This window comes from Pan troglodytes, chromosome 4, assembly GCF_028858775.2.
Source record: "Pan troglodytes isolate AG18354 chromosome 4, NHGRI_mPanTro3-v2.0_pri, whole genome shotgun sequence".
Taxonomy (NCBI): Eukaryota; Metazoa; Chordata; class Mammalia; order Primates; family Hominidae; genus Pan; species Pan troglodytes.
Genome location: NC_072402.2, coordinates 49,411,183 through 49,436,938, shown reverse-complemented (window position 1 = coordinate 49,436,938; position 25,756 = coordinate 49,411,183). Strand labels below are relative to the sequence as shown.

Genomic DNA, 25,756 nt, shown 5'->3' with positions numbered 1-25,756 from the left:
TCAGGAGTGTCAATAGAGCCAATGGCAGGACAGACTGTATCTTTAGAGCATAAATATAAAATTATAATAAATATAAAATATCGTATGTATTTCTGATATTTCTTTGTACTGCAAATAAACTATTCTTAAGGTTTATTTTCTAACAGAACAGGTACAAAGTTAAATACAACACTATAGCATCAATTATCAGTTAATGGGCTTTGGAAGGTTTCACTTTAAAGCCTAAGCATTGTATAATATTAAATAAGAGGAGGGGATGGGAGTGAAATGAGAATGGTATGAACAGAGGGAAATGAGAACACACCCAGAAAAGTAGGGTAGAAAATTATCATGAATATTGCTGCATTCTGCAAAGATTCATTCTCTTAAAGAAAGTAATTTCCTAAAAAATAGAAGGTCTTCTCTGATTAGAACTGTAATTTAAAAGAAAACAAATTGTATCAGTGTTCATAATAACTGAGTTCAAACAGGGGCCATATGCCTCTTGTGTTCTGACTTGTGCATCTAAATTAAAGTTGGTTGAATACCCAACCATCTACTCATTTTAGCTCTGTATCAGATAAACTTGAAATCAGAATAAAGAGCTTTGGGAAATCTGTTTAGCACAATTTCAGTCAGTTTTAAAAGCATTTATTACATTAATTGGATGTTTATAAATGATCCACCAAGTGAAGGAAAACTGTAAATATATAGGCATGCCCAAGGCCAATGGCCATATTAAACAAAATTGTGAAATTAAGTGGCATGCTATTCCTTCTTTCATTCCCTTCTCTGATGCTCCTCTCTACTTTCCCATCCCAGATACTCATTCCTAAGTCTCATAACCTTAGAATTCAACTAGTAGCCACTTAAAAACAGAGATATGTGTTAGTAATGCTCCCAGAGGTACCTGCATCTGAATGTTAATTTTTTGAAGACTAAAACTTCTAATCAGTTTCAAAAGCAGTACTTCTCAACCATGGCTGTATGTTAGAATTACCTATGGAACTTTTCAAAGTCTGATGCCCAGGCCACACCCCCAGCCAATTAAAGAAGACTCTCTGGGGGTGGGGACAAAGTATCATCATTGTTTAAAGTTCTCCTTGGGTATTCTATTGTGCAGCCAAAGTTAAGAACCATTGCTCTATGGAAGGCATTTGAAAAAATGAAATTTCAAGCTAGTGAAGGAGATCTTTATGGGTGGGGATATATCATGTTTCCCTACTGAGGCAGTCAACTGGTGAAAAAGCTCTTCTTATTACAAAAGAACACCTCATTACTAAATTTAAAAGGTCACTAGAGACTAAATTGCTAGGTCTTGATTTCAGCAAATTACTTGAATTCTATCTATAAATTATGACTAATAATTTCAATGCCTATCTTATGGAGCTACTGAGGATGATCAAATGAAATACAGTACCAGAAAATGTTTTAAACTTTACAATTTTATTATTGCATAGCTGAGCCGTAGAACCACCTGTCACCAAAAAGATTAGTGATACTATGGTTACAACTATAATATAGATTATTACCTAAAAGACTTGTCACTCTGTTTAGTGGGCATTTACTTTAGGAAATCTAAGTGTCTACCCCAGAGCCCCGAAGTATAGTTCCTGAGCCAGTGGCACCAGCAACACCTGGAAACTTAGAAATGTAAATTCTTAAAGCCTCCCCTAGACTACTGAATCAGAAATTGTTGGTAGAACATTGCAATCTGTGTCCTAACAAGCCCTTCAGGTAACTCTGATGTGTGCTTAAATTTGAGAACCACATATCTAGCCAAACATCAGTAAAAAGAGAATATGTATGAATAAAATCAAAGGATGAATATACAATAGTTGTTATTTGAAACTTAGAAGTCACAGTGCATAGGTATACTGGCATAAATTACCATTTTTAAAAATCTCCTACAGCTTTGTATTTTAAAACAATACAACTTTCCCTACCCAGCCAAGATTCATTAATTAGCAACTGATTATAATCACTAATCCAATGGTAGCATATAAATTTGGGAGTCAGTAAATTACAAAGTATAAATATGTTTGGGTAAGGAATACAGAAACAAATTCTAGTAGCAATGGTTCTGGAAATAGCCATGTTTTTGGGCTTGGATTTCTCTCTGAGGAAGAGTTACAGCAGTATCTCAAAAATCACACATATACTGAAGACAACACCCCATAGCATCTCAATGTTCCTTATGAGGCAAAGGAAGTGTTTCATTACTGACTCAGAGAAAAGACCATTACTTGGACTGAATCACCAATGTTTCCTGTAGCATTAGATTTGTCACTGGATCTGCTAAGCAACAGAAAAAGTCTCAAGCTTCTTATCTTAAAAGATCTCATAAGAGAAAGCTATCATTATTGCTCCCAAACTCAATTAAAGCCCAAAGGTCTGGATATTAATAAAACATATGCAGGAAAATAACAAGTGAGAACACTGAAAGATCTTGTGAGACTGCCATTGAAAGTTCTTTGAGATCTTTCTTGTTTTCTCTTTGCCACTTAAAAGAATTTTGACAGCCTCAAGACACCCAGCACCTCCTTGGAGAGATGAACATGGAGTATCTCAGTTAAGAACTGACTTTATCCCTTTTTCCCACCTAGCACTGCTGGGCCTGCAGGTCTCTGTCAAGTGGCAGACAATAAATAAATAAAAAACACACACCCAAATACAGGTTGATAGCTCATATAACAAACAGAGATACCATTTGTCAGATTGCTTATGCCCATATATAAGGGGATATGATAGTTTGCACAGCATATGCACATGAACTGCCAAAATATGGTGTGAAGATTGGCCTGACAAGTGATGCTGCAGCGTACTATATTGGCCTGCTGCTGGCCCACAGGCTTTTCAATAGGTTTGGCATGGATAAGATCTATGAAGGCCAAGCGGAGGTGATTGGAGATGAATATAATGTGGAAAGCATTGATGTTCAACCAGGTGTCTTTATCTGCTATCTGGATGCAGGCCTTGCCAGAACTACCACTGGCAATAAAGTTTTTGGCACCCCAAAGGAAGCTATGGATGGAGGCTTGTCTATCCCTCACAGTACCAAACAATTCCCTGGTTATGATTCTGAAAGCAAATAATTTAATGTAGAAGTACACCAGAAGCACATCATGGGCCAGAATGTTTCAGATTACATGTGCTACTTAATGGAGGAAGATGAAGATGCTTACAAGAAACAGTTCTCTCAACACATAAAGAACAGTGTAACTCTAGACATGATAGGGAAGATGTATAAGAAAGCTCTTGCTGCCACAGGAGAGAATCCAGTCTATGAGAAGCCCAAGAAAGAAGTTAAAATGATGAGGTGGAACCATCCCAAAATGTCCCTTATAAAGACAATAGACTTAATGACAGCAAAAACAAAAACAAAAACAAAAAACCAACAAAAAAAGAACTGACTTTAGAATTCATCCTTAGTTTCTGAGTGAAAGGTAAGTAGAAATGACTTCTTGAAAGGTTTCGTAACGATAAAATGAAGTTTCATTAAGGAGAAGATGACTGGCTTTTTCTTGGGTCAAAGTTCCTAAACTCTAAAGGGACTTTACTTCCCTCAATCATAAGCTTCTTAAGAACCTGGGGTTAAAAGTGAGGGTTAAAAGTAAGCTTCTTAAGAACCTGGGGTTAAAAGTGTAAGAAGGGCAACTTCAATAATTGATTCCTGCACTCTATATCCTAGGAAATATTTTCCACCTATTCAAAGTAAGCAAGATGGCTGGGTGCAGTGGCTCATGCCTGTAATCCTAGCACTCTGGGAGGCTGACGCAGGTGGGTCACTTGAGGTCAGGAGTTCAAGACCAGCCTGGCCAACATGGTGAAACTCCGTCTCTACTAAAAATACAAAAATTAGCCAGGCGTGTTGGTGGGCGCCTGTAGTCTGAGCTACTTGGGAGGCTGAGGTGGAATAGTCACTTAAACCCGGGAGGCAGAGGTTGCAGTGAGCCGAGATCACACCACTGTGCTCCAGCCTGGGTGACAGGGTGAGACTCTGTCTCAAAACACAAAAAAACCCAAAACAAAACAAAAAATAAACAAACAAAAAACAAAGTAAAAAAGAGAGGAGCTTGGTTTTACTTACCTATGCTAATTAAAATGATACTGTTTTTCCTTGGCAAAGCTTTGCCCCACTCTATAAGAAAAGTAGCAACTCTAAACTTTCATCTCCCACATTAGAAAGGACAAGCACAAATATATAATTGCCAAAATTAATTCCTTTTACTCATTCACTCATCTAGCATTTTGGGAGGCCACCATTGGCCTCATTAAGGTGCTCAATAAGGTGCACTTATTGGGCCCCTACTATGTTTCGGATATTGTTCTAGGGGCAAAATGAGTTTACAAAGATGCACAGACTTCAGTGATGAAGACACGGATTCCATGTGTCTAGAGTGCTGGGTTTGGTTTCTCTGTCAGCCACGACCAGTGGTACACAAACTTGAGCGAGCAACACAATCACCTGCAGGGCTTGTTAAAACACAGATTGATGCGCTCCACTCGAAGAGTTTCTGTTCAGTAGGTCTGTAATGGGGCGCTCAAATTAGCATTTCTAACAAGTTTCTAAATGATGTTGATGCTGCTGGCGGGGACCAGACTTTAAGAACCACTTACCGAAACAAATGGCAGCTCTTTACACCATGCCCTCTATATCCCTCATTTGAAGAAGGCAATAGCCTCAAGAATGCTCATAATCACCCACAACCAAGCCTAATGTGAGTTCCCAGAACCACCTCCAGTATCTAAGACCAGCAGCTCCAGATCACAGAAAGAAGAATAAATAACAAGGAAGAGAAAGCTCTCCCTTCCAGAGGCTTTTCTCTCTTTTTTTTTTTTTTTTTTTTTTTTACCCCCTACCACAAATCACTTCTATTTCTCAATGCAAGTGTTATGGAAAAAAATAACACTCATTTAGACTTTTTACTTTCTGACTTCAACAAAATTATATTTTTTTCTTCCAAATTCAGTTCTCATGGCCTTTTTCCTCTTCTTCTTCTTTGTTTTTTTGTTGGATTATCTCCTTTCTGAACAAATAGAATCATAGGATTGAAGGAACATTAAGAATTCATTTAATCCCTTCTTGGTCTCAGACAAGACTGTATCTAAACCATCCCCAAATATAGCAATTTCAGTACAAAGATGAACCGGCTCTAAGAATTTCCCATTCAACCTTCTGTCATATGCTAATATGCATCCCCTTAGCTTTCTTTTCTCCAAGCTAATCCACTTTAACTTTAGACTATCCTTATTAGATTTCCTAAACTTTAAATCATTTTAATTATTCTTTAATAAGTTTATCCCACCTTGCCTCAGGGCCTGAATTATGTATGTATTGTTCTAGAAGCCTTTTTGTTGGAATATGCAAAGGGAAAAGTTAATTTATAGAATAAAAAGAATTGAATTGGATAAAAGATAGATATATGTATAAATGCCACTAAAAATAATGCAATGGCATATACTTGATCAATTAGTTGCAAATATTTCTTTATTTAAAAATGGTAATGTCCTATGGCTTTAAAAACTTTACATTACAAATCACCAGCCATTTTACACATAAAATGGATGGGAACTAGAGATCTTTTAAAATATGTCACGAATTATACATAACCATGTTTCATGATACTTTACACAGTAGAGTACGTTAATATATTATTATTCATCTTCTTTTTTGTTTTTTTCATGTTGTATAGACTTTATATTGAAATTGGAGTTGTAGTTAATCATTGCTTTAATTCTGTATGAGACTAAAAATACTGAATTAGGCTGGGCGTGATGGCCCATGCCCATAATCCCAGCATTTTGGGAGACTGAGGCAGGAGGAATGCTTGAGGCCGGGAGTTCAAGACAAGCCTAGGCAACACAGTGAGATCCTGTCTTTACAAAAATTTTAAAAATTAGCCAGGTGTGGTGGCGTGCTCCCTAGCTACTCAAAAGGTTGAGGTGGGAGGATCACTTGAGCCCAGGAGGTTGAGGCTGCAGTGATCCATGATCGTGTCACTGCACTCCAGCTTGGGCAACAGAGCAAAAACCTGTCTCAAAAAAAAAAAAAAAAAAAAGTAATAAGTAATAAAATAAAATAAAAATACTGAATAGATTATATGTTAATTATTTCTCTAAAAATAACCTCTCTGATTTAAGACTTGAAAATCAGAAGATGCAAATACAAGACAGGATGAAGTCTATATAAAAATCATACATTTCTGCATAGTTTAAAAAAGGAGTATAGGTAATGTATTGGATGATTTACTTTATTTTAATTTTGCCCAAAATAAATATCACTATTTAAAATTTAATCTTTGCTTCTGGAATGGTGAGGTGATCTAGTCCAGCCTAGGCCTGAAGGACAGGTTTATTTCCTTGCCTGTTAGGATCAAGGTGTACGGTGGAGGCGATGCATTTAGTCTCCAGAGAGAAGGAAGATGCTGCTTGCACAGCACTTCTACTCACCAGTCCATGCAGCAGCAAGGGTGTTGGCTTTGAAGGAAGCCAACTGTCCTGCTCTCCCAGCCAGAGGTAAAGAATTGCATTGGTGGCCACTAGAGGGAGGAGGATTAGGAATAGAGTAAATTGTAGGGAAAAGGCACCCATGAAAAACGCACATGGGACAACCAACACATCACCAACCACCGCCTAGCAGCTACCTCTGAGGGACTGTAATGGGGTCAGTATACACCATTAACCCAGAACCCAGATACCAGTAATTATTGTAGCATCCCAGTATACAGCCCCTTAACTTTGATGGCAGGAGAAGGGAGTTTGAATAGGATTGTGGCAAACACACAGGCACACAAACACACACAACAAGCACACAGCCGTACATTCTCATCTCCCATTACAAGAAGTTGCATCTGTGATGTCTGATTCTTGCTCATTTTCTTTTTTAAAACTTTTGATGTTCTTTACCAAGAATGTGTTCACGAAAGGCAAACAGCCCACCTTCAAGATAGTCTTGGGAGAAGCACCAGCAGAGACACTCATTGTGCCAAGATGTATTTTACCAACAAATCTGCACAAATTACATGAGGTTGAAAACAAATGGAATATAATATAATTAAAGCAAAGTTTCTTTTGCTAAATTACAGCTTGAAGCAAACCTGCAAGAAATGTTTCCAATTAGCTTTTTTAACAAACACAAAGCATAGCTCAGAATGTGTTTTGTTCTCCATCTTGCCCTCTGGGTGGGCTGCCTAGTGGGCATCTTACCTCCAGCACAAGTAGCTGAGCATTCTGACCAAGGCTGATGATTCCATGTAAAGCCAACTTCATTATCTCCACTGCCAGTTCGAGTGATGGGAACATTGAACTTATACCTAATTCCCAAATTCTGTTCTTGAAGCAGAACCTGCCATTGAAAACAACTGGTGAAGACAATTAAAATACAATGAGCCTTCATTCAGATATTTATTATTCCTTTTGAAGAAGAAAATGTCAAAACAAGTCTTACAGGAAACTTAATATAAAACACATGCATTTATATCAAATTTTCTCCTCCCATTTTCATGGGTATTTTGGAGCCATTGCTTTCATCTGTCTTGTTTGGTTATAAAAATACTATTCAAGCAAGAGCACTATGGCCTTAACTCTGCACAGCTCTAACACCCTTGGGTAAATCATTTTATCTTTATTTACCTTAATTTCATCACCTGTAAAGCAGAGATAATAAAACCTGCCCCTTCCTACCTCACAAGGGGGAATTAAAAACAGAAGAAATACAATGGCAAAGACGCATTTACCATGACGATGAGATTTTCTGAGGTAGGACCTAGAGCTTCCAAGGATTCTGGTTCATCAGTTGGTCTCTTGTAATGAAAAGCTGTCCCAGCGACATCAAATTTCCTAGGCCAGTCAATAGTCCAGGCACCATTAATATAGTAATCATCTCCTTCAGATTTTAAAGCTAGAAAACAAATCACAATTCACCTAAAAATGTGAAATTTCATTTACCAGAGTGTCACTGATTAATTACTGCAATGAAGTATACAATGAATACCAATTTCCATTTAGAGATGTGACTCTTGACCATATTCTTAAGTACAAATTAAAATGGTATTTTTCATGTGAATGGTAAGAAGATATTACTTAAGTATTTATAATGTCACTAATAGAAAGCAACGAAAGGTTAACCTGGAGGAATAAACATGTGGAAGTAACAAGGAAAATTATGAGAAAAGGGATAACTAGGGATGAGACTCAACATGAAGGTGGGGAGCAGGCTTTCCTTTCCAAATACTGAAATAGTAATTAAATGGATATGGGGTGGGGACAACCTGTTGCACTTGGACACAGACTGATCGACAGAACACGAATCAAAGAGATTCAAGAAATAGACCCAAGTTCATATGGGAATTCTGTTTATGATAAAGGAAGTATCTTAAATTAGTAAAGGAAAGAACAAGAAATGGGGCTAAGGCAAAAGACTATTCTATTGGCAAAAAAATGCTGAATTTATATTTCTTTCTTTATATAAGAATAAATGCCACAATTCAACTCCTAGGCACATATCCAAAAGAATTGAAAACAGGTACTCAAACAAATACTTGGACACACATATTCATAGTAGCACTATTTCCAGTAGCACCAAATCAAAACAACACAAATGTTCATCAGTGGATGAATAAATAAACAAATTGTGGTATTATAATGTAACAGAATGTTATGCAGCCATAACAAGTAATGAAGTATTGATAACAAGCTATAATGTGATGAAACTCAAAAACATTAAATGGAAGAGACCAGACAGGAAAGATCACATATAGTATGCTTCCATCTATATAAAATGTCCAGAGTAGGTAAAAAGCCACAGAGACAGAAAGCAGATGGGTAGTTGCCAGGGGATGGGGAATGGGGAGAATGGGGATTCACCTGCTTAATGGATATGGGTTTTTTTCTGGGGTGATGTAAATGTTTGGAATGTTCTAAACACCACTTAATTGTTCACTTCAAATGGTTAATTTTATGTAATGTTAATTTCACCTCAATAAAAACAAAGTTAAAAAAAGAGAAAGGATAAATGCCAGATGGGTAAATATTTAAATATAAAAATAGTTAAATCTTAAAATGTCAGGAGAAAATATAAAAGAACTTTTTTTCTCATAATATTGTGTTATGAAAAGTTTCTAAGCATGACAAAAAACTCAGAAAAAATATTGATAGATAAACATGCATACTTCAAAAAAATCTCTTACAAGAAATACACACACACACACACACACACACACACACACAGTTTAAAAGCACATGTAGCTGAAAAAGTATTTTTAGTACTACCGTACAAAAACTCCTATAAACAAACAGGAAATAAATAAACATGTCAGTTTAATATTTTGTTAGTATGCTAGCTGACTGCAAAAACTTTGATTCGTCAGACCTGATAAACAAGTAGCCCAAAAGGACTAAAGGGCCATGGTGCAGAGTCTCTGACTCCCTAGACCTCCAGCTCTTGTCCTTCATACTACAGACCATTGTCATCTCCCGACCCCCATTTGCCTGGCAAAAATATTTGTAGTTTCTTAACTTCAGATATGTTTTGAAGATTCATTTAATTGCCAAAAAATAAATCTAATTAACCTTTTGAGATAGGAACAAGCAAATAGAAGAAATACCTGGCCTTGAACTTTTTGTGTACTTAAAATTTTTTATTTTCAACTCTCACTTGCAGTGGTTTTCTGTCTAGTTTAAAACATTTGGTTTTATAAGGACATCTGAGACTGTCATATATGAAATAGTAAAAATAAAGATAAAAACAACTATGTGGCTTTAAATTCTCCTTCAGTTTGAGCTCTCACTTCCTTTTTTTTTTTTTTTTTTTTACAACTACTAAATGAAGGAATTTTAACACCTCTTAGCTGCTAGGAATACATAACTAATGGTGCCATAATGTAGCTCAGAAAAACACCAACCATTTAAGAGGCATTAAGGAAGAATGACTAAAGGAAGACGAAGTGCATTATGAAAAGAGAATTACCAAAGGGGGAAAAAGCTGAGGCTAGAAATCTTTTTGTTTTGAGTATTATTGATGGAGAAAATAATTCAAAATTATGGTGTAAAAATAAAGGAGTCTTCTTAAATAAAAGAAGAGCCTGATGATACTGGTATTCTGCCTGAAGACACACTCTGGATGTACCCTTATTTTTAAAAGCTTTAAGAGAAATGGAATGATATTTTAACTAAAATAAAAACTCATTTAGGTCTCACTAAGGGTTTCTGGAGAGACTAAAACTATCTCAAAGGATTAAACATCAAATAAATAGAACTTCTCCTCACTTTCATGCTGAAATAACTGGTATTAGACTTGCCCTCCCATTGTAAATAATCAGAAAACTCATAAAATATATGAATCAGCTTTTCTCATGCATTGAACAGGACTGTGCAGAGACCATGATCTCCACAACTTTCTGCTTGGAGACACTTTCTTTAGGTGGAGAACCCAAGCAGAACACAGTGGTCTCTCCAAGTGAAGAAGAGAGATCAGAAACTGGGAAGGCTGACATAGCTGGAATATGCAGGACCAGAGAACAAGAGAGGACGGAGGAAATCTGTTGCTGAATATTGATCTGCATATGTATAGGATAAAATTACATAAAGCCAGGCAAAAAATCTATTATGGAGCTGTAAGCAGAACTACTGCATTTCAATCACCAGGCCATTCAGTAGAGACCCAAGAAGAATCATGCTTTTGCAGGAGGGCTGAGCAAGCTCTAGAATAAAGAATATTCTGGATTTACCCAAACAAAGCTCAAAAGCAAACATCAAAAGGATCAAGCAGATCTACAAGTTACTTGACACCCTTTAAAAAAATAAATCAAAATCCAGGCTCTCAACAAAGAAACATTCACAATGTACAACATCCAATGAGAAATTACTACCAATGTGGAAAAGGAGGAGAATGTGATTCAAACAGGAAGAAGGCAAAGCCAAAGAAACAGACCCAGAAATAACAAAAATGATGGAATTAGCAGAAAATAATTTTCAAGTAGCTATTATAAATATATGCAAGAACTTTAAAGGAAAACATAAATATAATGAGAAGAAACATGATGACATTACATGTATATACACACATATTTGTAACAGATGGAAGCTGAGATCTATACAAAGAAAGGAAGTATGCCAGATAATGGTAAATATGTGGGTAAATACAAAATAATTTTGCTTGTTTTAAAATTTTTTAAAAAGATAATTGGCTCTTTGAAGCAAAAATAATAACCATATATTGTGGGATTTATAACATATGAAGAAGTAGAAAGTATTAAAAAAACAGCACAAAGAATGGAATGGGACAATGGAGGTAAACTGTTGTAAGGGTCTTACATTATACATAAAATGGTGCAATATTATTTGGCAATGTATTATGATAAATTAAAAACGCATTTTGTAAATGATAAAGCAACCACTAATTAAACAGAGCAAAGAAGTATAGCTAATAAGCTATTTATTAGAGATTAAGTGGAATACAATAAAACCCATGGTTATTCTAAAAGAAGGCATGAAAGGAGAATTAAACGGAAAAAAAACACACTGGACAAACAGAAAAACAGCAAGATGGTAGGCTTAAACCCAACGATATTGATAATTACATTAAATATAAATGATCTAAACAAGAAGTCACCAAACTTATGACCCACCTCCTGTGTTAGTAGATAAAGTTCTATTGGAACACAGTCACACCCATTTATTTATTACCTATGTCTGCTTTCACACTACAATGGTAGAAGTGAATAGTTGTAACACAGACTGTAAGATTTACTGTCTGACCCTTAACAGCGATAGTTGCCGACCCCCAACCCCCCCACCAAACTAAAGATTAGAATTTTAAAATGCAATGATTGTTAGACATTATAAGAAATCAAGATTAAACTACATGTGTTCTACAAGAAACAGATTTTAAAGACAGACGTACCTACATATGAAAAGTGAATAGATAGAAAAAGATTTACCATGCAAACACTGATCAGAAGACAGCTGGGGTAGCTAGATTAGTATCAGATAAAACAGACTTTGGATCAAAGAATATTTTTAAGAGATGGGTATCTCACTATGTTGCCCAGGCTGATCTAAAACTCCTAAGCTCAATGATTCTCCTGCCTCTGCCTCCCGAGTGGTTGGAATTACAGGCATGTGCCACCATGCCAGACTGGTCATAGAATATTATCAGGAATACAGAGGAACATTTGAAAATCATAAAATGCTCAATATATCAAGAAGATGTAACAATCATAAATGTCTATACACCTAAAAAATAGTTTCAAAATAAATGAAGCAAAAATCTTACAAACTATTGGGTTGGTGCAAAAGTAATCGCAGCTTTTGCCATTAATAAGAACAGTAAACAAATCCACAATTCTAATGGGAGATATCAACATAATTCTTTCAGTAATTCTTCAACAAGAAGGCAGCAAATAAGAATATAAAAAATGTGAAAAAACTATCCAACCAAAGGATAGTTGTGTCCTTTAATTTCATGAACATTAATGGAATACTAACCCAAAAATAGCAGAATATGCATTATTCTCAAGTGCACATGTGCTAGACTATAAAACAACCTTAACAAAAAAACTAAAATCATGTAAGGTGTGTTTTCTGTCCAAAATAGAATTAAACTAGAAATCAGTATCAGAAAAGTATTTGTGAAACACCAAAATATTTGGAAATTAAATAATACCTTCTAAGTCATGAGTCACAAGATAAATAAGGAAATATTTAAAACTTCATAAGGAAAATACAATGTATCATATGTCTGACAAAATTTATAGTAAAAAAATGCTTGTTTTATAGCAGAAAAAAGATTTTTAATCAGTAATTTAAGTTTGTATCTTGAGAAGCTAGAAAAAATAAGAACAAATTAAAACAAAGTGAATAGAAAAAAAGAAACAAACTGAAGAGTGGGAATCAGCTGGGTGCGGTGGCTCACACCTGTAATCCCAGCACTTTGGGAGGCCAAGGGGGGGGGGGTGCAACATGAGGTCAGGAGATCGAGACCATCCTGGCTAACATAGTGAAACCCCGTTTCTACTAAAATTACAAAAAAATTAGCCGGGCGTCAACGTGGGTGCCTGTAGTCCCAGCTACTCGGGAGGCTGAGGCAGGAGAATGGCGTGAACCTGGGAGGCGGTGCTTGCAGTGAGCCGAGATTGCGCCACTGCACTCCAGCCTGGGCAACAGAGCGAGACTCCGTCTCAAAAAAAAAAGAAGAGTGGGAATCAATGTAATGCAAAATAGACAAACAATAGAGAAAATCATTTAAACCGTAAGCTTGTTCTTTAAAAAGATCAATACAATTAATAAAGCCCTCATTAGGATTATCAAGGTAAAGAGACAAATTTTCAGTACGGAAAATGAAAAGAAGAGCCATTGTTACAGATCCTACAGATATTAAAAAGATAATAAGAAAATATTATGCACAATTTTATGCCAATAAATTTGAAAACTTTGTTATAAAAATTGAATTTTTCATTAAAAACTTTCCACAAAGACAACTCCATTCTAGATAGCTTCACAGTTGAATTGTATCAAGCATTAAGAAACAATTCTCTCCAGACTTCCAGAAAACAGAGGAGAAAGGAACACTTCTAAAGCCATTTCATGAAGCCAGGTTTAACCTGATACAAAAACCAGCAAAGAAATCACAAGAAAGACTCTAGAAAAATATCTTTCATGAACATAGGTCCAAATATTCTTAATAAAATATTAGCAAATCAATTCCAGCAATATATAAGAGTAATAATAGATCATGAAAAAGTGGTTTACATCCCAAGAATACTACGTGGATTTTACATTTGAAAATCAATCAATGTATTTACTATATTAACAGGGAAAGGGAGGGCAAAACCCCACCTAATCATGTCAATAGATTCAGACATCTTCAATACCCATTCATGACTAAAACTCTAATAAAAACTAGAAATAGAAGGGAACATCCTCAAACTGACAAAGGTCATTACATAAATCTTCTAGCTAACATTATATTTAATGGTTAAAAACAACAACAAGAAGGAATGATTTGCCCTTATGATTGGTTGAAAACAAAAGGCTGCCTAGTCTCCTCATTTATTCAACATTGTACTAAAGGTCATGAACTCTATTATAAGGCAAGAAAAAAGAAATAAAGGGCATAAAGATTGGAAAGATAGAAGTAAAAGTGCCTTTGTTCAAGGACGACATGATAATCTATAGAGAAAATCCAAATGAATTTACAAAACAACTGTTAGAAGTAATATGTGAGTGAAACAGGTCTCAGGACATGCGGGCAATATAAAAAGAAATAAACTATATTATTACATAACAACAAAAAACTGGAAATTAAATTAAAATACAATAGTATTTACAATAGCACCAAAAAGCATGATTAGATTTAACAGAACATGTGTGCAAGACCTATATACTGAAAATGAAACATTGGTGAAAAAATTTTAAAAAGACCTAAATAAATGTAGAGGTAAATCTTTTCATGTATTAGAAAACTCAGTATTTTTAAGATGTCAATTCTCCACAAATTAACCTATAGATTCCATATACTCTCTTTCTGTATAAAAAGATTTGTCTCAATTGACAAGTTCATGCTAATATGTATATAGAAATATAAAGGACCTAGAAAAGCAAAAATAATGTTGAAAAAGAACACATTCAGGGACTAATGCTTCTGGATTTCAAGACCCGCTGGGAAGCTCGATTACTCAATACAGTGTGGTGTTGGTTTAAGGACAGAAACCTAGATCAATGGGTGAGAACAGAAATAGACTCATCCATGTATGCTTAATTGATCTCTCACAAATGTGTCAGGGTAATTCAATGGAAGAAGTGATAGTCTTTTCAACAAGTAGTGTTGGAGCAATTGAATATTCATATGAAAAAATGGAACATCAACCCTTACGTTATACCTTATATAAAAATTAATTTAAAATTGACTGTATGTGTTTTTTAATTTTATTTTTGAATTTCATGCATCTTACATTTCTTATCATAGTTTTAAGTCTTAAGTCATTACTCTAAGTGTTAAATCAAAGGATAGGGTGTTATTCAAGTAAATAAATAATTGTTCTTCCCCAAATAGATTTGCCTGGTTGTCTCTCCCCCTCATAGGTATCAGTCGTAGTATGCACAATACACGTCTTTAATGACTGTATTTTGTATTTGTATTTTACATTTAATAAATATATTTTATATTTTGTAGACCATATATTTAAACATAAAAATAAAGACTATAACTTCTTACATACTGAAAACTATCTTTGCAATATTGCAGCAGGTAAAATTTCTAAGATAGGACATGAAAGCACAAACCATTAAAAAATTAATAAATTGAATTTCATCAAAATTAAAAGACACTTCAAAAAATGAAGACACAAGCAGAAACTAGGAGAAAATATCCATAAAATATATCTGACAAAGACTTATATCCAGAATATATAAAGAACTCATAACTCAAAAAAAGGAAAAAAAAATTTTAAATGGGTAAAATATTTGTGTAGACACTTCACTAAAAAAAAATCCATATGGATAAAATTAAAAAGACTGACAATACCAAGTATTGACAAGGATGTAGAGCAGCTGGAACTCTTCTATATTACTGATAGAAATATAAAATAATACATCCATTTTGGGAAATATTTTCATACTTTCTTTTTTTTCCAGCTTTGTTGAGGTATAACTCACAAATAAAATATTAAGTTTAAGGTGTACAATCTGATGATTCGATATACATAAACATTGTGAAATGAATACCACAATCAAGCTAATTTACATATCCATAACTTCCTACAGTTGCCTTTTTTGTATGTGGTGACAATAAGATCTATTCTCTTAACAAATTTCAAGTATACAATACATTTTATTAACTAAAGTATATTAGATATGCAGAACTTATTCCTCTGATAACTGAAAGTTTGTACTATTTGACCAACATCTTCCCATTCCACCTCCTCCCTGCCCCCTGGTAAATACCCTTACACTCTCTGTTTGACTTTTTTAGAATCCACGTATAAATGAGATCATGCAGTATTTGCCTTTCTGTGTCTGGCTTATTTAGCTTAGCATGATGTTCTCCAGGTTCATCCATATTGTTGCAAATGAATAGTTTCCTTGTTTTTTTAAGGCTGAATAATATTCTATTGCATACAGATAAAATAAGTTTTTTAATCCATTCATCTGTTGACAGATATTTATGTTGTTTCCATATCTTAGCTATTGTGAATAATGCTGCAATGATCATGTGAGTGTAGATATCTCTTTGAGATAGTGATTTTTTTTTTTTTTTTTGAGACGGAGTCTCGCTCAGTCCCCCAGGCTGGAGTGCAGTGGCAGGATCTCCACTCACTGCAAGCTCCGCCTCCTGGGTTCACGTCATTTTCCTGCCTCAGCCTCCCGAGTAGCTGGGACTACAGGCACCCACCACCACACCCAGCTAATTTTTCTGTATTTTTATTAGAGATGGGGTTTCACTGTGTTAGCCAAGATGGTCTCGATCTCCTGACCTCGTGATCCACCCGCCTCTGCCTCCCAAAGTGCTGGGATTACAGGTGTGAGCCACAGCGCCTGGCCCGATTTTTTAAATATATAAAATAACCCGGTGAAGAGTAAGCTATAAATTCTAATTTTTCTCTTTAGCATTGTATATGTGTTCCTATAAAACTTAGAGCTTACTTCATTTTAGCATGAAAGTGATCTACCTCAAAGCAGCATGCCTTTTCCTTCATGATACTGTGCTACTTTTCCTCATTTACTTTTAAAATCCAGCAAACTAGCATACCAGTCTAACATACCAATATAGTTCTTTGACATGGCAACTTCTCTGACTTCAATGTGAACAGAGCCTCTTGGTATCTGCACCACTTCCATGTAGCCTGGAACACAGAAGATAGCCAGTATTAAGCAGCCTTGCTCAGGAAATGAGTATTTGGTAACCATTCAATAGTAATAGTTTCCTTATTATTCCATTCTTTCTTTGACTTTGCATTTTATGAATTATGAAATATGGGCAAATTACCCTTTGGGTTCATGAATACATTTTAGAGAAACAGTATTTAACAGTCTTTTTCTCTAAAATTATCTCAAGGTATTTTAAAAGCCTCAACACGAATAATGGTTCCTTTTCTTCCTCAGCACATGCCCCTCATATCAATCCTCTGTGAGAATGTACACCTTAAAGAAACATGGCTAAATGAAGTTAAGTAGAGAGAGAGAATATTTCCTTAAAATATTTTACATGAAGCCACATTTAACACTAAAACGACTGAAAGCAATTTGGGGAAGAAAACATTGTCTGCCTAAATAAAGAAATCTGAAAAACAGGGGGAGGCGAAACAAGGGTTTTGGCTCCTCCAAGTACACCAGAGGTGTGAGGAAGAGTTCTCTCTACATACTCACCTCCCCTGGGCAGTGAATCATTGAAGAACCCTTCAATGGCATCACATGTGCTTCCGTCCCCTCCACAGACTCGACATCTATCTTCCCTAGCATCAGATCCCAAAATATTATCACAGCCTACGTGCTGAGAACAGAGAGAAATATTCAGTGTGTCAAGAGAGAAATTCTTGGAATCATAACTAATGAAATACATATAACTTATTTATTCGCTTGTTTTTCCAGTAAAGAAAAGAAAAATAAGGTAATCCGTGAATAAAAACCATACTTGGGTCTTTGTTATTTGAAAAACTTGAATACTACCACAAAAATAACTTTTTCTTCAAGAAAATAAACTACCCCTTGCCCACAGATACATAAACACACACAAATATCATACACAAACTGAATCATCAGATATATTTGCAGACAAGTAGCCAGAAGGATAGAAACTTTTCCAAGAAATTATGAGACTAAGTAAAATGGTGCTTTTTATCTTGTCTTTCTCAGTTTGAAGCACTTAATTTGTCCTTCTCTTTAAAGTAAAACAAAACCAGACAAGTAAAAAAATTTATGAAAATAGTGGTTTTTGTGGCTTTTCTTATTATGTTACAATCATACACAGGTCTAAGAAAATAGCATGGATTTGCTCCTACAATTCCCAACTAGTCTGACTAATTCCCTAAAGTAAATGCTTTAATAAGATAAAGACTAATTCCACAATGAAAACCATTGTAAATGCTTCAAAAGGAGATAAAGTAGGAGGAGCACGGCTGTTTCACACTTTGAGGAAAATTTATGCTATGAAATGTATCAAATAATCTTCCAAAAAGAACATATGGTAGGCATATGAATAAGAGCTGAATCCTCATTTTCTCTCTTTTTCTATCATCTTGTTTGTAAACAGAACAGAAGAATAATGGAAATTAAAATCCAAAATATTTTCATACTTCTGGCAATCACTGTAAAAATAACTAGAATACCAGAATAAAGTACATTTGTATGGTGCTTGAATATGAATGGGTCATTTTACCTTTACATATTTTATTACTTTTAATGGAAATTGAATTTCTCTAAAATGTGGCCCCCTTTTTTAAAAAAAATTAAACATAGTATTAAATAGGAGTTAATGAGAAAAAGATAAAAGTCTCAAAAACCCCAACAGAAAGGAGTAAAATCTGAGCAACCTTGCATTCTCCATTGATGCAGATATCCAGTGAATCCGCATTGCACTGGGTCCCATCGATCACCGCAGGAGCACGTTCAGTGTAGAAATTATAACCTTCAGCCAAGCAGTTTAATGCACAAGGTTTTACCCCACCTGGACAAATACAGTAGAAGAGAAATAAGTGGAGTGGTTGTCCTAATGAACAGTGATTCAGTATTATCCATGGCAAATTTATAATTCACGTGGACATCATTCCCTGCTTATATGCCTGATTGTGTAGGTTTCTTTCCTCCTTTTCTAAAATTTCACCTTTATTTTAATTGGTTGTGCAACTTAAAGGGGGACTTGCTCAGCAGTTTTCAGGTTTAAAAATTTCAGGTATTTCCATTATTTATTTATAACATAATTATATATTTATAATGTATTTTATATTTCTATATTCCATTATATATTTACAATTTAGGTAAAAAGGGATCATAGTGAAGGTAATTGAATGTTTTAAAAAAAAATAAAAGAAAAACAATTTTTTTTTGAGACGGAGTCTTGCTCTGTCACCCAGGCTGGAGTGCAATGGCGCCATGTCAGCTCACTGCAACCTCTGCCTCCTGGGTTCAAGAGATTCTCCTGCTTCAGCCTCCTGAGTAGCTGGGATTACAGGCACCTGCCACTAGACAGGATTTCACCATGTTAGTCAGGCTGGCCTTGAACTCCTGACCTCAGGTGATCCACCTGCTTTGGCCTCCCAAAGTGCTGGGATTACAGGCGTGAGCCACCGTGCCTGGCCAAGAAAAACAATTTTTTTAAAAAACCTAAGAAAATAAAATAACCTTGTCTAACAAACAGAAGTTTCTGCTACATATGTTACTGAAGCTGATACAAAAACTCTGCCACATCAAGCAAGGATATGGTAGTTATAAAATAAAACTAAATTTGTACCTGCCTTAAGCATATCATAGTCTGTGAACTTGGCTTTAGCATGGATATAAATTTTTATGAGATTAGCAAATCAAAACTAAAATTAATTATAGCTTTAAATTTGATTAATTCTTATGAAATTAGTCAAGGATAAATATAAAATATAGTATTATATTTGAATAATTAAAACACTAATTTTGTTTGTGAATAAATACATACAGCAACTTGAGCATTTTCATTTTGTCATTGAAATTTGTGTTTTTTAACGCTGAAGTTAAAAATAGGCTTAGGTAACTGCAATTTTAAAAAACAGAGTACATATCATAACTACAGTATATTGGAAAAATAGCAATAAATGTGAACTTATTGTATTAAAAGCAGCACAAGATAAAGCTACTATTTGTAAGTATGTAATTATTGACTAAAATCATGACTTAAAATATTTTCTTTTGTAATTCTATTTCATCACTTTGACCATATCTAATTATGCTGCTAAAATTTCTATTTGAAATAAAGAAGACTACTTCTAATAAAGGAAATAAAGCAGAAAGATGAAATGACATGCCTACATCTCAGTGAAGTTCTTAGAAATCATGTTTCTGCAGGTTGATGGTAAGCAAAGAAAAAGAAAATAGACTGGGTGGTAGAGTCAATGATAAATTAGAGAGAGCACATTCCAGTATAGGAGATGACTGCTACAGTTGAATGTTGTTATGCAAGAAGATAGTCCAATATTGTCAGTCTGTTTTTTCAAGAGAAGATGAAAACTTAAGTTCTTTTTCCATCTAAATTCTTCTTGTTTTTAAATGTAACAATTGATTCAAAGTTTTGTTACAAAAAATACTGTGGGAGGCTAAAATATGTATGTAGATAAAAACTGGTCCCTAAATTGCCAACTTACGATGTCTGGCCTGAGTCTATGTTTTCTTCCATTTTCAATGTTTCTAGGCTATAGAGCTTCTATCTAACTTATAATGTGATTTTTAGCGTTAGGTTAATGATTAATTTTGCCATACTGAGCATAGAAATAACAAGTAATAAATAAAATAATTTCTTCCCAAACTGATAATAAAACTACTTGTATTTATTTTTATATGATTCTCATGAATTAAATTACCCGAAATGTCCATGAATCTTACTGGAAATCTTTTCATTATTACCCAATACAGTTCTTCTCTCATTTTTTTATCATAATGCTTTGGAATTTAATATAGCATTTTATGCATTAGGCTTTAAAAAGAGAAGCTGAGTCTTCTGTTTATTCAATTTTAACATTAATTACGTAACGTAATATTTGATAGGCAGGACATATAAATACTATGGTTATATTCCTTAGCCCACTATACTATGTGATGAAAATGGGAATAAGTTTCTTGTTTGCTGCTGAAGATGTGTTCAGCTTCTTCTGATACAATGAGCTTTCAGAAAAGGTACCACTAGAGTGACATCAGCAAGATGGTGGAAGAGGAGCTTTCTACTATCATCTCCCTGCAGAAGGATCAATTTTGACAGCTACTTATAGACAAGCGTACCTTTATGGGACTCCAGCAGAAAAGTTCCAGCACGCCATTGGAGAAAAAAAAAAAAATTCCCCAAACAGACAAACCGAAGAGGTTTAAGACCAGTTTAATTTCACCTGTATCACACCTCCCTCAAGGCAGCACAGCTCAGTGAAAAGAGAGACTCCCTGCCACCCTCCCCAGCCTGTGACTCTCCCACAGGGGAAAGTGAGAGTATAGAGAGTAAGCATCAAGCTTCCCTAGCTGTGCGGGACGCTGCCCAAGAGTCCTACTGTTTTCTTGCCTCATCCAGAATACTGAGGTGATCAGCATGGCTGAGTGGTTGGAAGAGGCTGGGAGCAGAGAAGAGAGGCCATAGGCCCAAGTAACCACTCCATGGACTCTGTTGGGAAGCCAACTCATGAGCCATTTGAGGTGTTTTGCCTGTGGGCCACCTCACAACTAGTCAACAGTTGCCTCAAAAACTCTGCATGCCCCATTCTCCCCCAACTGCTGTAGGCCAGCAGCCCAAGCATGCTCCTATGGACTGAAAGTAAGCATTTTATGCAGACAGCCAACACAACTTTGCAGGATTGGGAGAAGTCATACAACTTGAGCATTTAGGGAACCACCCTAGAAAAAAACAAACAGGCGGCTCTCAGCACCTGGTCCAGCTTTGTGGAATCCAGACAGGGATACATTCTTAAGAATTCCTCCCCAAGAGAGAATAAGAGGTGTGGAGTAGGGACATCCATAGAAAAGGTCTGAGAGAGCCTCAGAATCTTTAACTGGGCTGTTTGGTAAAGGCATTTTTCTCTGGAAGCCAGTTAGTAAAGACTGCGTTCTCCACATGCAAAGACAGCAACACAATACTTCAAGAAACCAGAAGAAAAATCAAGAAAACATGATACCACCAAAGAAACACGGTAATATTCCAATAACCAACCCCAAAGACATGGAGATCTATGAATGACATGAAAAAGAATTCAAGATAATTGTTTTAAGGAAGGTGAGGGAGCTATAAGAGAACACAGACAACTTAATGCAATCAGAAAAACAATACATGAACAAAGTCAGAAGTTCAATAGATAGAAATCATTAATAAAAACAGATTCTGGAGGTAAAGAAAACAATGAATAAAATGAAAAATGTAATAGCATCAACAGTAGACTTGATCCAGTAGAAGAAAGAATTTATGAACTTGAAGAGGGGTCATTTAAACATCTCCAGTCAGATGAAAAAGAATAAAAAGGATTTATGGGACATCACCAAGATAACTACATTTTCACATTATAGGAATCTTAGATGGAAAAGAAAGTGGAATAGGCTTATTTAAAGAAATAATGGCTGAAAAATTCCCAAATCTAGAGAGCAATATGGACATTCAAATACATGAAGCTCAAAGATCTCTAATAAGGCTGAACCCAATGAAGACTTCACACACACATTATAATTAAACTGTCAAAAATCAAGGACAAAGAATTTTGAAGGCAAGAGAAAAAAGATTCATAACATACAAGGGAACTCCATAGGTCTATCAGCAGATTTCTCAGCAGAATCCCTGCAGGCCAGAAGAGGCTGATAGCTACACTAATTTGTGAATGGACTACGATATAAAAAGATGTAGACTGTAACATGAAAAATATAAAATAGAAGAGTAAAAGTGTCAAATTTTTGTATATGATGGAAGGTAAGTTGCTAACAGCTTAAAACACACTATTGTAACTATAGATTTTTATATAAGCCTCATGGTAATCACAAAGCAAAATACCTAAAGCAGATATATATATATGAAATATATATAATACATTATATATATGAATAATGTATTATATGAAATATATATAATACATTATATATATAAATAATGTATTATATATATGAAATACATATAAAATACATTATATATATGAAATACATATAATACATTATATATATGAAATATACATAATACATTATATATGAAATATATATGTCATACATTATATATATGAAATATATATGTCATACATTATATATATGAAATATATATGTCATACATTATATATATGAAATATATATGTCATACATTATATATATGAAATATATATGTCATACATTATATATATGAAATATATATGTCATACATTATATATATGAAATATATATGTCATACATTATATATATGAAATATATATGTCATACATTATATATATGAAATATATATGTCATACATTATATATATGAAATATATATGTCATACATTATATATATGAAATATATATGTCATACATTATATATATGAAATATATATGTCATACATTATATATATGAAATATATAATACATTATATATATGAAATATATATGTCATACATTATATATATGAAATATATATAATACATTATATATATGAAATATACATAATACATTATATATATGAAATATATATAATACATTATATATGAAATATATATAATACATTATATATATGAAATATATATAATACATTATATATATGAAATATATAATACATTATATATATGAAATATATATAATACATTATATATATGAAATATATATAATACATTATATATATGAAATATATATATGAAATATATATAATACATTATATATATGAAATATATATATGAAATATATAATACATTATATATATGAAATATATATATGAAATATATATAATACATTATATATATGAAATATATATATGAAATATATATAATACATTATATATATGAAATATATATAATACATTATATATATGAAATATATATATGAAATATATATAATACATTATATATATGAAATATATATATGAAATATATATAATACATTATATATATGAAATATATATATGAAATATATATAATACATTATATATATGAAATATATATATAATACATTATATATGTAATCAAAGCATACTACTACAGAAAATCATCAAATTACAAAGGAAGACAGCAAAGAAAAATAAAGGAACAAAAAAAGTCTATAAAACTGCCAAAAACAATTGACAAGATATAACTAGTAAGTAATTATTGAAAAATAATTACTTTAAATGTAGATGGATTAAATTCTACAATGAAAAACAAAATGAATGGTTTTTTTTTAAAAAAAAAGACAACTCTATATTGCCTACAAGTGACTCACTTCAGATTTAATAACACACATAGTCTAAAAGTTAAGTGATGGGAGAATATATTCCATGGAAACAGAAACCAAAAGAGAGCTGGGAGAGCTATACTTATATCAGGCAAAATAGGCTATTAGTCAAAAACTGTAATAAGAGACAAAGAAAGTCATTATATAATGATAAAGGAGTCAGTTCATGAATTCAGTACAATTTACCATTGTAAATATGCACCCAACATTGGAGTACCTAAATATATAAAGCAATATTAAAATACAATGAGAGAAATAGACAGCAATTCAATAGGAAGATACTTCAGTAGTCTACTTTCAACAACGGATAGATCATCCAGACAGGATACCAATAAGAAAAAGATGCACTTGAATTATACTTTAGAGCAAATAGAATAAATAGACATACAAAGAATTCCATCCAGAAGCATCAAAACATACTATCTTTTCAAGCCCACACAGAAAATTTTCTGGGATACATATATGTTAGGCCACAAAACAAGTCTTAACACATTTAAGATTGAAATCGTATCAAGTATTTTTCTGACCACAATGGTATAAAACTACAAATCAGTTACAAAAAGAAAACTGGAAAATTCACAAATATGTGGAAATTAAAGAACATGCTCCTGAACCATCAATGGGCCAAAGAAGAAATAAAAAATTAAATCTAAAAGTATCTTATGACCTGCGGCCAGGTGCAGTGGCTCACACCTGTAATCTCACCACTTTGGGAGGCCGAGGTAGGTGGATCACTTGAGGTCAGGAGTTCGAGACCAGCCAGGCCAACATGTTGAAACCTAGTCTCTACTAAAACTACAAAAAGTTAGCTGGTCATGGTGGTACATGTCTGTAATCCCAGCTACTCGGGAGGCTGAGGCAGGAGAATAACTTGACCCTGGGAAGTGGAGGTCGCAGTCAGCCAAGATTGCACCACTGCCCTCCAGCCTGGATGACTAAATGAGATTCTGTCTGAAAAACAAATAAACAAAAAACAACAACAAAACAAACAAACAAGAAACCTTATGACAAGTAAAAATAGAAACACAACATTCCAAAACTTATGAGATGCTGCAGATGCACTTCAAGGAAAAAGGATTACAGCAATAAATGTCTAACATGAAAAAAGGAGAAAGATTTCAAACAACTTAACTTTACATCTCAAGGAACTAGAAAAGGAAGAACAACCTAACCCCAAAGTTAGAAGAAAGGAAATAACGAAGCTCAGCGCAGAAATAAATAGAGAAAATAAAATAAATTGAAAAGATAAACAAAATTGAGTTGATTTTTTTTTAAGATAAACAAAATTGACATACCTTTAGCTATACTAGGAGAGAAAGAGAAAAGCCTCAAATAAAAATCAGAAATGAAAGAGAAGACATTACAACAGACACTACAGAAATGCAAAGGACCATGAGACTGCTATGAACACTTATATGTCAACAAGTTAGATAAACTAGAAGAAATGAATAAAGTTCTAGAGACACACAACAAAGACTGAATCATGAACAAATAGAAAATCTGAACAGAACAATAATAAGAAGAGAGGTTGAAACAGTAAAAAAAAAAAAAAAACCTCTCATCAAATAAAAGTGCGATACCTTATACTTCACCAGTGAATTATACCAAACATTTAAAGAAGAATTAATACCAATTTTTCTCACACTTTTCCAAAAACATTGCAGAGAAGGGAATACTCCAAATACATTTTA

General features: G+C 33.9%; 1 protein-coding gene and 1 pseudogene across 4 annotated transcripts in view; one reads left to right on the top strand and one right to left on the bottom strand.

Moving 5' to 3' along the window:
• ADAMTS6 (ADAM metallopeptidase with thrombospondin type 1 motif 6) overlaps positions 1 to 25,756 on the bottom strand; it is a 339,082-nt gene that overhangs the window by 54,231 nt on the left and 259,095 nt on the right. For 3 of the 4 annotated variants that reach the window (XM_526907.7, XM_063811175.1, XM_024353403.3), the window contains 5 exons: positions 18,510 to 18,643; positions 17,347 to 17,470; positions 16,743 to 16,823; positions 7,719 to 7,882; positions 7,189 to 7,327 (listed from right to left, as the gene is read on the bottom strand). In XM_526907.7, the coding sequence (XP_526907.2) occupies positions 7,189 to 7,327; positions 7,719 to 7,882; positions 16,743 to 16,823; positions 17,347 to 17,470; positions 18,510 to 18,643 (642 nt within the window). Of the gene's footprint in view, positions 1 to 6,432; positions 6,522 to 7,188; positions 7,328 to 7,718; positions 7,883 to 16,742; positions 16,824 to 17,346; positions 17,471 to 18,509; positions 18,644 to 25,756 lie in introns of all 4 variants that reach the window. The other variant, XR_010157222.1, reaches the window with a different exon arrangement.
• On the top strand, positions 2,637 to 3,418 carry LOC129144063 (large ribosomal subunit protein uL18-like; annotated as a pseudogene).